The sequence below is a fragment of the Psammomys obesus genome, unplaced genomic scaffold (genome assembly GCF_907164565.1).
Source record: "Psammomys obesus unplaced genomic scaffold, mPsaObe1.curated_primary_1811, whole genome shotgun sequence".
NCBI classification, from domain to species: domain Eukaryota; kingdom Metazoa; phylum Chordata; class Mammalia; order Rodentia; family Muridae; genus Psammomys; species Psammomys obesus.
Genome location: NW_026589941.1, coordinates 7,076 through 21,891, shown reverse-complemented (window position 1 = coordinate 21,891; position 14,816 = coordinate 7,076). Strand labels below are relative to the sequence as shown.

The following is a 14,816-nucleotide window of genomic DNA, read 5'->3' as shown; positions in this document are numbered from 1 at the left end:
ACACACACACACACACACACACACACACACACACAATATTGCATGTGATGAGAAGCTGTTTTTGATGAGCCTTCCTCTTTCCCCCCCCTACTCCAAGCACCAACCAGTCACCTTATTGGGCAGAGCCCTGTCGATCTCCTCCTGCAGTTTCTTCTGTATATCAGGGTGAGTGGTCAGTAAATGCAAGACAAAGGCAAGTGTGGTGCTGGTGGTGTCATAGCCGGCAAAAATAAAGATAATTGACTGTGCCATGATCTCCATGTCAGACAGGGCTGGAAGTAAAAAAAAAAATATATATCTCATGTAAGTCATGTCAATATGGACTATCACAGATGGGATGAGGAAAACCAAATGAGGCTTCGGCTTTCTTAGAGATAAATACGGAGAAGCTATTTGCTCACCCTGAGCCTGTTATCATTATGACATCTGAGTGACACATCCAGAGATGGGGGAGATCACTTCAGCCAGGTTGTCCCAAGGTGTGTGCTATGTTCCTCATCGTCACCATTGGGCAACTTCGAGACATGGGATTTCTGAGACTCATAACCAAACTTTGGGCAGAGAGCAGGGAATTGTATGAAAGAAGGGGGAGATAGTAAGACCTGGAGAGGACAGGAGTTCAACCAAGAGAACAATAGAACCAAAATATCTGGGCACAGGGATCTTTTCTGAGACTTATAATCCAATAAAGGATCATTTGTGGATCTAACCTAGAACCCCTGGTCCGATGTAGCCTATGGCAGCTCAGTATCCAAGTGGGTACTCTAGTAAGGGGAACAGGGACATTCTCTAACATGAACTCAGTGATAGGCTCTTTGAACACTCCCTCCTGAGGTGGGAGCCTCCTTGCCAGGCCACAGAGGAGGACAATGCAGCCAGTCCTGATGAGACCTGATAGGCTAGTGTCAGATGGAAGGAGATGAGGACCTCCCCTATCAGTAGAATTGGAGAGGAGCATGGGAGGAGATTAAGGAGGAAAGGTAGAATTGGGAGGGAATGAGGGAGGAGCTACAACTGGGATACATAGTGAATAAACTATAATTAATATAAAAAAACTAAAAATTTAATTTAAAAAAGGGATTTATTTTTAAGATTTAATTTTATTTCATTTGTGTGTATTTTTGTGTGTATTTATGTAGAGAGATGGATGCCACGTAGGTGTCAGCGGTATGCCCATGAAAGCCAGAAAAGGCCATCTGGTCCCTTAGAGAAGGAGTTATAGAAGGTTGTACACTGTCAGAGGTAGGAACAGAAAGCTGAACTCCAGTCTTCTTCTTGAGCTTAAGATATTTTTTTTTACTTTTATTTTTATTTATGTGTGTGCACACACACACATGTACAAGTATCCATGTAGGCCAGGAGATGGTATTGGAGACCACAGAGTTAGATTTACAGGCAGTTGTAAACCTTCTGACATGAATTCTCTGATTCTGTTGTTGGTAAATTCCTTTTCCCAAATAGTATAAGCCCTTGCTTCTATATTGAAATGGGACTATAAGCCCACAATCAGTCGCTATTTTTTAAATGAATATCTTTTTTAACAATCAAAATGAACCAGAAGGGTTGAGTATATGTAGCTCAGTAGATGGACTGCCATGGATTCATTCCCCAGAACATGCTTAAAGGTCATGCATTCTCAGGCATATTTTGAATGTGATGTCAACCTCACCTTTAAACAGGGCCATGTAAAACTCTGTTTCCAAAAGAAGATGAAGTACAAAAGAAGTTAACATTAGCTGATCACATGAAAGGGTTTCAAGTGGACAAACTGGAAAGAATTTATACAAAAAAGAAACAGTGACTTTGAAAAGTGTAATTATATATGTTATATATATAACAAGTGTGGTGTGTGTGTGTGTGTGTAGGCAAGTGTACACACTAGAAATAAGCAATGAGGTAACAATGCAAGACTCCACTTACATTAGCTGCTGAGGCTCATGGAGAAGAAAGCCTGTAATTGAAAGGCCGTCATTTTCCCACCATGAAAGTAATGATGGTTTTAAAATTGAAAAGAAACATAGATGGAAAACTCAAGAGATGGCCCAGTGGCTAAGAGCACTTGTTCCACAGCTTGAGGACATGAGTTTGCATATTCTGTCCCCATGTGAAAAGCTAGGTGTGGCAGCACACCACTGTCACCCCAATGCTCTGTACCATTGGGAGCTGCTGGCTGCCAGCTTAGCTCTAGGTTTAGTAAGAGGAAATAAAGCAAAGCAAGATTAGGAGAGATGCTTGGTGCCTTCTCTGTTTTCTGCACACACAACTAGGCTTTTGCACATGTGCACCTACTTGTGAACACACATACATACACCACACAAAGAAGATAAATATATATATAGGCAGTTTTTAAGTGTGTCAAAGAATTGGAGAGAAGCAGTGTGTTTTTATAAAGAGGCTTTCCTTGGAAGCTACTTATTCATCAGGCAAAGGAAAAGGCAATCTCTACCATAGATTAAGGTATAGAACACATACATACTAGGGGTTCCCAGAATGCACCAGCACTGTTTGGGTACATGCCTCCTGTCTGGATGTTTAGACTCAGATGTCTAGGCAGAATTTTAAGTCAGTGTGTGGGAAAAGAAAGAAACAACACCTATAGTCTCATGGATAACACACAGGCATCTGAAGTCTTCCATTGTGATTATCCTTCACGTTTGGAACAGTTATGCCAGTGCGCTTTCAGAAAATATCATGAAGATGATAGCCATGTCTGCTTGCACCAACTTGACAGAAATATTCCTCCACCTAGAAAATCTTCCTTGCATATTTTCTGAGTGGCCTGCCCACTCTATGAGAGCTTCCCTATGCATAGACCAGTGAGTCCTTGTTTACCTTTGTGAGACTCTTTGTCTTTGGTATTCTTGTGAGCTTTCATCATCAGATGGAGAAAATCCACTCGATGCTGGAGGCAGAAAGAGAAATCACAAACGTAGAAGGTCAGTGATGAAGTTAAAGATGGATCAGGAGTGCAGAAGCTTAATTTGTTCTTTTCTGAGTACATGGCTCCCTTACACTCACAAGCATGACTAGTGTCACTTGAGTCACCAAAGACTGAAAGCACAAGTTACTAAATCAGGAAGCAATCCAGCCACCATATCAACTGTTTTTACAATAAATAACAATTAGGTGCAATTTTAAACAGTCACTTTTATTCTTTGCAAATGCTTTTGAAGGACAGGAAAATAGTAATTCTCCCTCTTGAATCATTTTTATTTGTTACCAGAAAACTTCACATCTGTACACAATGGGATATAGTCATATCTACCCCATTCTTTCTTCTATCCAGTTCTTTCTATATCCTCTGCAACATTTCTTTCTCTAAACGTTATGCCCTCATTTTAATAACTCACTGAGTCCAACTAGTGTTGCCAATATAAGCATGTCTCTGGGGACATCCAATGCTACATCAGAATCCTTCCAGTGTCCACAGCCTCCATCCACAGCTATTAACTGCCAATTGTTCCACAGTAAGGGGAAGAGCTTGGAGAGTTCCCCTCTGATATATGTTATAGGTTTGTGATCTTGATCTTCTGTAGGTCTTGTGCTGTGTCTAATTTTTGAGTTTTCAATTCTTATGCCTGGCACTGTAGCTTTCATTCTAATTGCTAAGGGTTAAATCCTGGCTTATTCTCAATAAAAAAATTTAAAAATCCAAAATTCTCCTTCCCCAGAAAAATGTAAATACTCTGTCTCACTCTAAATCGAGCCTTCTCTATCTACCTTTAGTAACAGATGAAGGGAAGTACACAGCTCACATGTTCACAGCCCAACATATTTTCAACGTATGGACCTCTCATGAGATCACCACTTTTTACCTTCTCATTAGAATTCAGGCGGTTTTCCTTCATTTTTTCCACAAATTTTTTGAAAAATGCTAAGGAATCCTTTGGGAAAATGGAGATATTTAACTTCTCATATATTGGGGTGAGGAATGGAAAAAGTACTGGAAAGAAAAAAATAAGGTTTAATGGAGATGCAAGATTCATCTAGAGAAATCAAAACACAATCCAAATAAGCCATTTTCTCAGCCAGAAACTGTTCTCCCCTTGATCTTGCTCACATTGTAACCTTGCTCACGCCATGAGCATGCTCACTTCGGGTTACCTCTTCACTGCTCCACAGCAGTGGAACAGCCAGGCTGCAAATCTGACTTTGTATTGAACTCTGTTCCTGTAATTCTTATGGATCCAGAGAGAAAAGATGGGGGGTTTTGAGATGGTTCAAGAGATAAATGGTCCTGCAGACAAGTGTGACAACCTCAGCTTGATCCCTGGATCGCATGCTGTGGAAGGATACAACCACAAAAACCAAGGTGCACATACATAGATGTACACACAAATAAAGACAGCTGACATTACAGAGAGAAACCATGTCTCAAAAAAAAAAAAAAAAAGACAAGCTCAAAGGCAGGTGACCCCAACTCAGAAAAAAGACAAATCACATAATGTTTCTAATTTCACAGTTGTAGCCTATAATGGATAAATGTAAATATGTAAACAGGTATATGTATGGCTATCACATAACACTTAAATGGAGACCAAGAAGATAATATTAAGTGGTGAGGAAGGAATGGAATGTAGGGAAAAGGACACATGAGCTGTGTATGGAAATGTAATTAACAAGGAAAAGCATTAAAGCCCTAAATGGAGCAATGGAGCACCACTGTTAAATGGATATATATATATATATATATATATATAGTCACTCTACACAGACTGGAGATATGGCTCAGCAGTTACCATTGGCTGCTTTTGCAGACAACCTAGGTTTCATTCTCAGCCTCCACATGGCTGCTCTCTAAGAAGAAGGAGATGGGGAATTAGGAGGAGGCTTATGCAAGAAGACAGAGACAGCAAGGAGAGATGGGGCTGTTATCAAAATGTTAAGTGAATAAATAAATAAATTTTTAAAAATAAAATATTTCCACATTAAAAATTAAATATAGGGTTGCCTTTTAACTCAGCAATGATGATTCTGAATATATACTTCAAAAGATAAAAAAAATGAATATACCCTTCTATGCATATTCTCATATCAGTAAAATTCATGGCAAACAGGTGAAACTAACTTCATGTCTATTGATAGATATGGAGCATTGTTTGCTCATGGACACAGGAGATAGTGATGTTTGCTTCATTTACTATTGTGCTAAATAAAAGATGCCTGCCACAGAGACCACATAGTCGATGATCCCATTGATGTGAAATGCCAAGCATATGTAAATATACAGAAAGTGGACTGGTGGTTGCTAAGGTCTAGGCTGCTTAGGTCTAGGTGAAGGATGATGGTTAAAAGATTCAACACCATGGCTACAATGAAGCATTATACAGTCCTCAGTGATAAGGAGCCTTGTGGTCCTTCAGTCATTGCAGATTTTCAAGTGATCAAAGTGCTGTCAATCAGTGACTGCTGAGTACTAAGCCCTAAATGGAGCAACTATATCAACACCCCATCCCTCAAAGTTCAAGAAACATCCTGAAAGAAGGTGTGGAAAGAAAGACCCAGGAATGGGGCATCTGAAGTACCATATCCTGGACATGGCATGGTCCACTCATGGACTGAATCAAGCCAGTAATATTGTTTGGTATCCTAGCAGGCAGTGGCTGGGCTCACTGGGTCACCAAAACAAAGAATGGGACATGAAATCAGAAAGAAAGTGTGTTGGGGTGTCTGAGAGAAGTGAGAGGGAAGAGTTAGGGTGGGTCTAATCAAGGTATGTTGTATTCCTATATAATACAGTCAAAGAATAAATAAAATGATTCTAAAGCAAAGCCAGGAATTCTGGTGTGCACTTTAGTCCTCAGGAGGTAGAAGCAGGAGGATCACTGTGAGTTCAAAGCCAGTCTGGTCTACACAGCAATTTCCAGGCCAGGTAGAGCTACACATTGAGACCCTGACTCAAAGTGAAATAAAGTTATAAAACAAACATAATGGGCTACATGTCTCTGAATACACTAAAAACTTTGATTTGCGCCTTTAAGGGGACAAATTATGTGGCAACTGAATTATATATCAGTGGAGAAGCTAGTTTGGGGGAAAGTATGGAAGAGAAAGGCAGAGTGACAAATGCAGCCACAGACAAGACCAATAGCTCAAAAGGATGAACTGTCCACACACCTACTGACAAGAATAATGGATCAAAAAAATCAAGTCTTAAGAACTTCTTGGCATTCTCCAAAAAAGGATCCTTTGGATTGTTGAGGGAATCGACATTCACTCCAAATGACGTGCTGGTGATCACATCCATGCTGTAGGCCCCAAACACTCTGAGGAGGAAGAGACATGGGAATTTAAGATAAGCACCAAGAAGCATGAAATAGTTCATAGTTTGAGGCAATACAGGCAAAGCCATTTCAGTATTGACCAAGCACCTTCCCATCCTACCCACCATCTACATTCGTGACTTTCAGACCATTGTGATTCTTCTTTCTAAACTGTATGTTTATCTAATATACATATTATAAATATATATATATAATACATATAATATACACATACATGAAATATATATAGTATCTAAAGGTAGAGTATATGCAGCTAGGCCATGTGATATACACAAGAAAAAAGCCCCTCTGTCCCAGTTATCCTTCCGCTCCCAAAACCACCTTGGATGCACCATCACTTACTCTTTCACAGGGACAGGCTTGCCTTTCTCTGCCTTTCCTCTCAAGTATTTTACCAAAATATCTCCATACCGTTCAACAATGGGGAACATCTGAGCACAAAGCACAAAAACAGCAGTAGTTAGGTGTGGAGAGTCAGGTCACACAAAGATTTCACTCGTAAGTCCTCTTAGTCACCTCTTTGAGTTTTCCACTGGTGAAGGTGGGAGACAGAAAGGCTCTGATTCTCTTCCACTCCTCATCCTCAGATATGAAGACAGCTTTTTTCATAATCCCCGCTGGGCCAAATTTCTATGGTCACAAAAGAAAAAAAAATGGCTCTGTGTAAGTCTGGAACTCTCCAAGTTTGCAAAAATGCTGAGCAGATAGCACCATATAACAAGTAGTTACTGCCTGCTTATGGTGGACTGGACCTCATGTTAGAGGGAAAGGAAAAAAAATAAAAAGTCAGCATTTCCTCATAGCCTCTATGAAATCCAGTGCTCACCAGGTTACCTGTTATGGTTGCAAACCTTTATATCCCAGGATCCATTTAAATTTAAATCTCTCTGTTGATTTAAATTAGGTCCAGGGGTTGAGGAAAGATAGGAACAGGAATTAGCAGGTGCCCTAGAGCTGTGCAGATGCCAAATGGCTTGGAGACAAATAGAAAGTGAACTTTGCGTCAGAGAGGTTCTCCAGCTCAGTATTTAAAACACTTGCAATGTGAAAAGAGATGTCTTGATATGGTGTATGTGTCTGTCTGTGTGTGTATCTCTCTGTGTGTACGTGTGTCTGTGTACATGATTGCTTGTATACATGCCTGTGTGTGCCCTTGTGCAGACCAGAGGTCTATCATCTTTCTCTATAACTCTCTACAGTACTTTTATGAGACAGGGTCTCTCACCGAACAAAGATTACTCTGGTTTGGTTGGAATAAGGTAGCAAGCAAGCCCCTAGGGTCTACCTGTAGCTATGCACGGCTCTGGAGGCTCACAAGCATGTCACTCTGCCTGGCTTTTATGTAGATACTGGGGATCCAAACACAGGATATTTTCCCTTGGATGGAGCCATTCCTTCTGATCCTAGTCTATAAGGTCTCATCAGGAGTGACTGCATTGTCTTCCTCTGTGGCCTGGTAGGCTTCACCCCCCTGATGGGGAGGTGATCAAAGAGCAGGCCAATCAGTTAATGACAGAGACAGTCCCTGTTCCCATTACAATGAAACCCACTTGGAAACTGAACTGCCATGGGCTACATCTGTGCAGGAGTTCTAGGTTATCTCAGTGAATTGTCCTTGGTTGAAGTATCAGTCTCAGAAAAGTCTCCTGTGAAGTCATTGTTTGATTCTTTTGCTCTCTTGTCCTCTCCAGATCCTATTAATTCCCAATTCTTTCATAAGATTCCCTGCACTCTGCCCAGAGTTTGGCTCTGTGGTAGGCTCCTGTCCTGTTGACTGTGTTCTCCCTCCTCTGATATCTATCCTCTTAGCCTTTCTAAATGGGGATTAAGTATCTTACTCAGTCTTCCTTCGTGATTAGTTTCTTTAGGAGTATAGATTTTAGTGTCTTTATTCTATATTATATGTCTCATATCCATTTATAATTGAGTATATACCATGTTTGTCTTTCTGATTCAGGATATCTCAACCAGAATTATTGTTTCCAGTTCCCACATTTGTCTTCAAGTTTCATGATTTCGTTGTTTTTACTTGCTGAGTAGTATTCCATTGTGTAAATGTACCACAAATTCTGTATCCATTCCTCAACTGAGGGGCATCTGGGTTGTTTCTAGCTACTGGCTATTACAAATAAAGCTATTACAAACATGATTGAGCAAATGTCCCTATTGTATACTTGAGCATATTTTGGATATATGCCTAGGAGTGGTATACCTGTATCTTGAGAAAGCACAATTGCTAATTGTCTGAGAAAGTGCCAGATTGTTTTCCAAAGTGGTTGTACAATTTTACATTCCCACCAGCAGTGGAGGAGCGTTCTGCTTTCTCCACATCCTCTCCAGCATGTGTTGTCACTTGAGTTTTTTATTTTAGCCATTCTGATGGATATAAGGTGAAATCTCAGAATCTCAAGATCATTTTGATTTGCATTTCCCTGATGACTAAGGACGTTGATCATTTCTTTAAGTGTTTCTCTGCCATTCAATATTCCTCTTTTGAGAAGTCTCTATTTAGCTCTGTACCCCATTTTTTAATTGGATTGCTTGATTTGTTGCTGTTTAACTTCTTTAGTTCTTTATATATTCTGGATATTAGTCTTCTGTCAGATATAGCATTCATTGGTGAAGATCCTTTCCCAATTTGTAGGCAGTCATTTTGTTCTGATGACAGTGTCTTTTGTTTTACTGAAGGTTTTCATTTTCATGAGGTCCCATTTATAGATTGTTGATCTTAGAGCCTGTGCTGTTGGTGTTCTGTTTAGGAAGTAGTCTCCTGTGCCAATGAGTTCAAGGAACTTCCCCACTTTTTCTTCTAAAACGTTTAGTGTGTCTGGTTTTATAATGAGATCTTTGATCCAGTTGGACTTTAGTTATGTGCATTGTGATGAGTATGAGCATGCAGTTTTCTACATGTAGACATCCAGTTAGACCAGCACCATTTGTTGAAGACGCTATCTTTTTTTCCATTGTATGGTTTTGGCATCTTTGTCAAAAATCAAGTGTGCAGAAATGAGTGGTTTTATATCAGGGTCTTCTATTCAAGTCTATTGATCCACCAGTTGGTTCCAATGCCATTTCCATTCAGTTTTTACTATTGCTGCTCTATAGTGCAGCTTGAGATCAGGGATGGAGATACCACCATAAGATCTTTTATTGTAGAGGATTGTTTTAGCAATTCTGGGTTTCTTGTTATTCCATATAAAGTTGACAATTATTTTTTCAAGGTCTATAAAGAAGTATGTTTCTAATTTGATGGGAATTGCCTTGAATCTGTAGATTTCTTTTGGTAAGATGGCCATTTTTACTATGTTAATCCTGCCAATCCATGAACATGGGAGATCTTCCCATCTTCTGATATCTTCTACTATTTCTTTCTTCAGAGACTAAAAGTTTTTTTTCATACAAGTCTTTGACTTTCTTGGTTAGAGTCACACCAAGGTACTTTATGTCATTTGTGTCTATTGTGAAGGGTGTTGTTTCCCTATTTCTTTCTCAGTCCTTTTGTCTTTTGTATACAAGAGGGCTACTGATTTTTTTGAGTTAATTTTGTATACTGTCACTTTGCTGAATGTGTTTATCAACTGTACAAGTTCCCTGGTAGAATTTTTTTGGGTTATTCATGTCTACTATCATATCATCTTCAGGTAGTGATACTTTGAGTTCTTCCTTTCCAACTTGTATCCCCTTGATCTCCTTTAATTGTCTTATTGCTCTAGCAAAGACTTTCAGAACTGTATTGAAGAGATACAGAGAGAGTAGGCAGCTTTGCCTTGTCCCTGATATCAGTGGAATTGTTTTAAGTTTCTCTTTTAGTTTGATGTGTGCTGTAGGCTTGCTGTATATTGCCTTTACTGTGTTTAGGTATGTGCCTTGTATCCCTGATCTCTTCAATAATTTAATTCTGAATGGGTGTTGGATTTTCTCAAATGCTTTTTCAGCAACTAAGGAGCTTATAGTGTGTGTGTGTGTGTGTGTGTGTGTGTGTGTGTGTGTGTGTGTGTGTGTTTCTTTCAGTTTGTTTATATGATGGGTTACATTGACGGATTTCCATATATTGAACCACGCCTTTATACCTGAGATGAAGCCTATTTTCTTCTCACCTAATTTATTAGGTATTCTGTAGGCCTCTTGTATTCTTATAGGCCTCTCCTTTAAGTTGGGGAAATTTTCTTCTATGATTTTGTTGAAAACACTTTCTGGGCCTTGGAAATGGGAATCTTCTTTTTCCTCTATTCCTATTATTCTTAGGTTTTGTCTTTTCATATTATGTTGGATTTTTTGGATGAATTGTATCAGGAATTTTTTAGATTCATTATTTCCTTTGACAGTTACATCCATTTCTTCCACTGTATCTTCCACACCTGAGATTCTTTTTTCCATCTCTGGTAGTCTGTTGGTTATGCTTACCTCTGTAGGTCATGTTTTCTTTCCTAAATTCTTGCTCTCTGTGATTTCCTCTGTTTGTGCTTTTTTTTTTATTTTTCCAATTCTATCTTCAGATTTTGCACTGTTTTGTTGATTTTCTTCATCTCTTTGACTTAATTTTCCTGTTTCCCCTTCACATGTTTGTTTGAACATTCTTCTGTTTCTTTTATTTCTTTCAGTACTTAATTATTTCCTCTTTGACGGCCACAAACTGGCTGCATCTTCCTATATTTCTTTACAGATGGCTATAATCTGTTTGACTTTTTTTTCATCTAATTCTTTTTGCATTTTATTTGTTTCTTCCATTATCCTCTTCATAAGCATGTAAGGTCATCTTCTTGATTTTCACTTATGTTAGGGTGTCCAGGGCTAATTGCCAGGATAAATGGCTTCTGGAGATGCCATATTGCTTTGCCTTTTGTTGGTTTTGCTTTTACTCTGGCCTCTATCCTTTTGGTGTCTCCGGTGTTGGCTGTTAATTTCTGGTGCCTGCAGGAATCCTGGGGTGGGGAGAATCCCCCTGGCAGGTTTGTAAAGGAGGCCTCCTCAGCTTTTTGGGTATGGTCAACTGAATGGCTGTGCTTCTCAGGAATTGTCACAATTCACCTCAGGCATATGGACCTATGCGGTATCTATGATGTTCAGGAAGGTTGTCTTCTCATCAGGAGAAGGCCTGAAGATGACTGCCCTGCTGCTTGGTTTGTTGCTCTGAATTTAGTGAGCTGCTGCTTCTGCTCTTACCCTATGTTTGCTGGGCACAGCCTTCTTGAAGAACTGGGGAGCCCTATGGTTTCTTCAGTTTAGCTAAGGATACTGCTAGCTAAAGGTGAGATACTACACCTTCGAGCAGTATCTTAGGGCTGCTCCAGTGGCTCTCAGGCTTCTGTAGGTTTGAGGTTGGAGCTGTGTGCTCCAGTACCCAAGCCATAATCAATGGCAGGTGGGCACGGCACTCATGCATACAGTAGGAAGCCAGAGCTTAGATGCAGTGGGAACCCAGAAACTTTTCTGGAGCTAGGTGTCCTGAGGTTGAACCCAAAGTTTCCCCCTCTGTGGGGTTTTCTCCTTACAGGGACACGTAGTCTGTGGTGTTTGGGGGTCTGCAGTTCTCTCTGGGATGGCACGTAGAACACACAGGAGCAGGCATGTGGCTCCATCTTGCTGGCTACTGGGTGCCTGGGTGCCAGGAAAGTTTTTTGGGGGAAGGGTTGTCAGCTGAGTGCTCTGATGTCAGAATTGCTCTTCCCCTTACTGTGGGGTTTTCCACTCAACAGAGAAACTTAGTCTCTGGTGTCCTGAGGTTCTCAGTTCTGTCTGGGATGTTGAATCGGGCATGCAGGCTGGACTCTATGCTGTCAGCTGTTCACCCCACTCTGGGTTGACAGCTCTGCACCTGCTGGACCCCTGGGATTTCCATGGGGTTTTCTCTCAACTGGAAATCCCAGTCTCTGGTGTTGTGGGGCTCAGAGTTCATTCTGGGATGGTGATCAGAGCACACAGATATGTGGCTCTGGGATGGTGATTGAGCACCTGGTGTGACATGAGAACTTTTCCGTGGTTTAGATGAGTGACCTGAAGCTAATTGATTCCCATTCCATGGGGTTTCCTTCCACCTAGGAAACACAATCCCTGGTGTTTTAGGGTCCAGAGTTCCATCTGCTGGTCACTGTGCATACTGTGCTGTGCTGCTGGTCAGAAAGAGTGTCCTCCCAGCCCTGCATCTTGGATCTACCTTAATTCTTTATACAGTGATAAAAGGAGGAAGAGAATCCTTTTCCCTTAATAAGACCTTTTTTCTATCTTCCACATTTATATTTTATATTAATGTGGAGGCATCCAACACACCCTTATATTACAGAACTCAGCGCAACAGGAAAAAAGTTAAACAGTTTGACTTGATGAAGGGCATCTGCAAACAAGGCCTTCAGTGAACTTCACCAAATGACCAGTGGCTAAATGAGGACCAGTGAAGTGCCTCAGTAGGTAAAGGTGATGCTGCCATGCTCAACAACCTGAGTTTGAAACCCAGGACCCACAGGGTGTAAGGAGAGAGCAAACAGGCTTCCTTACATAGAACAGTTAGATAGCTATGGTTTAAGAGAGAGGCCATGCATGAAAGGACCTGGACCTCCTGTTCAAAGGAAGCCCATTGCTTGCTCAGTTTCTAAGTGGCTTTCCTAGTAATGGGGACAGGGGTTGTCTCTGACATGAACTCAGTAGCTGGCTCTCTCCTCTACCTAGGGGCTGCAGCCTTGCCAGGCCACAGAGGAAGATGATGCAGCCATTCCTTATGAGAACTGATAGGCTAAGGTCAGAGGGAAGGACTGGAGATCTTCCCCCTTTTAAAGAACTAGGGAAAGAGCACCAGTGGAGAAGAGGGAGGAAGGGTGGGACTGGGAGGAGACAGGCAGGGGGTTGCAGCAGGGATACATAGTAAATAAATATATCAATAAAATTAAATTTAAAAAAACAGAAGTCGGGACATTAAAGTAAGTAGTATCCCGCATAGAAAAATTGAGATAAATAAAGCCATAGATTTGAGATCAAATTTCAAGAGTAAATCCACATAGACGTGATAGGTAAACAGTTGTGATACTTGATACCTGAGAGCACAATCCATGAGAATGAAAATGGATACAAAAGGTGAAGGGAAGACAGGCTGTACATGGCAGCTAATGTGCTAGCAAGAGGGAGCTGACTGGTCAAGGAGCTACTCTGTATTCTGAGTATTTGACGCCACACAAATCAACACCACAGAGACATAAAAATGGACTTGTGAAATGGGAAATGTGAATTACTCTAGGCGGCAAGTGTCTATTGACATCTAGATTACAATTCTATAGTATATTTAGACTTGCTCAAGCCATTCCTATTAGCAAAATTAATACTTACACTCTGCTTGTACATTATTATAGAAGCCACTGTGAATCTATATTTATTTCATTTTTAATTGAGTAAGTAAAGTATAAAGGTTTACATTATTAAAATGGGAGGCTGGGGAGATGACACAACAGTTAAGAGTGCTTCCTTCTCTTTTGGAGGACACTGATTCCGTACCCAGCACCCCTGTCAGGCAACTCACAACTGTCTGCAAGGCCAGCTCCAGGGGATCTCATACCCTCTGCTGGCCTCCACAGGAACCTACACATGGCAGTCACTCACTTGCACACATATATATAAGTGTAGGAATAATGTTATTGTGTAAGTGAAATGCTGATTTCTGTGCCTCCCACATCCTGTTGCCATCCGTGTTTTGAGAATCTCCTGTCTCAATGTTGTGTAAACACTGCTCCCCAATTTACCCTGATATGTCAAGAAAGCAGTTTACAACCAATAGCTGAGCATGGGAGAGAATAGGGTGAGAATCCTATCAGACAGGGGAGGAGAATTTAGAGAAGGAAGTAGGGGATGAAGCCACAGGAAAGGTTGAAGAGACATGAGGTGAAGGAGCTGGAACAGGAAAACAACAAAGTGCAAGTACCTCTGGGATGTATGCTGGGAGGAAGCCAAATTAGCTTAGAGGGTTAGGAATAGATTAATAACTGCTTAGCTATTGTATCATGAAGCTTATTATTAAAGAGATATAAAAGTCTCAATTATTTGTGGGAAATCTATATTAAGAGAGAAACTAAGAGAAACACAGTTTTATAAAAATAGCACTAATGTATACTCCTAAATAAAATAACAAAAATGAACATTTAAAATTTTTAATTAAAAAAAGGTTACCTACCCGCCGGTTTGTGAACGTAGAATAGCATTCTTTCACTAGTACATTTCGGATCATCTCTGTGTCTGTGATGGCAAATTTAGGGATTTGACCATCAAACAACCTGTGTGAGGAAAACAGCTGATTATTCCAAGCCAGGCTCTAAAGTGAGAGCCACACCCAGACTTTGATTATAATGTAGCATGACCCTCACTGTGATCATACAACTGTCAAAGGAGTTCAAAGTTCTTCCCCACTTTTTCTTTTAACATATTTAGTGTATCTGCTTTTATGTTGAGATCTTTGATCCACTTGAACTTTAGTTTTAGGCAGTGGACAACTAGCCAGCCCACAGAGGAACAGGATCCAGGCAGTCCTGATGTTAACTGTTAGGCTAGGGTCAA

The 14,816-nt window shown here is 40.5% G+C and overlaps 1 protein-coding gene across 1 annotated transcript; it reads right to left on the bottom strand.

Annotated features, from left to right (window-relative positions):
- Positions 1-72: 72 nt before the first annotated feature.
- LOC129675502 (cytochrome P450 3A11-like) lies at positions 73-14,554 on the bottom strand. The gene is made up of 7 exons (XM_055605484.1): positions 14,437-14,554; positions 6,801-6,914; positions 6,627-6,715; positions 6,118-6,266; positions 3,816-3,943; positions 2,833-2,902; positions 73-272 (listed from the first exon to the last, which is right to left on the bottom strand). Exons 1-7 carry the CDS (start codon positions 14,488-14,490, stop codon positions 88-90), a joined length of 789 nt encoding a protein of 262 aa, XP_055461459.1. The 5' UTR covers positions 14,491-14,554; the 3' UTR covers positions 73-87.
- Between the last annotated feature and the right edge of the window lie 262 nt (positions 14,555-14,816).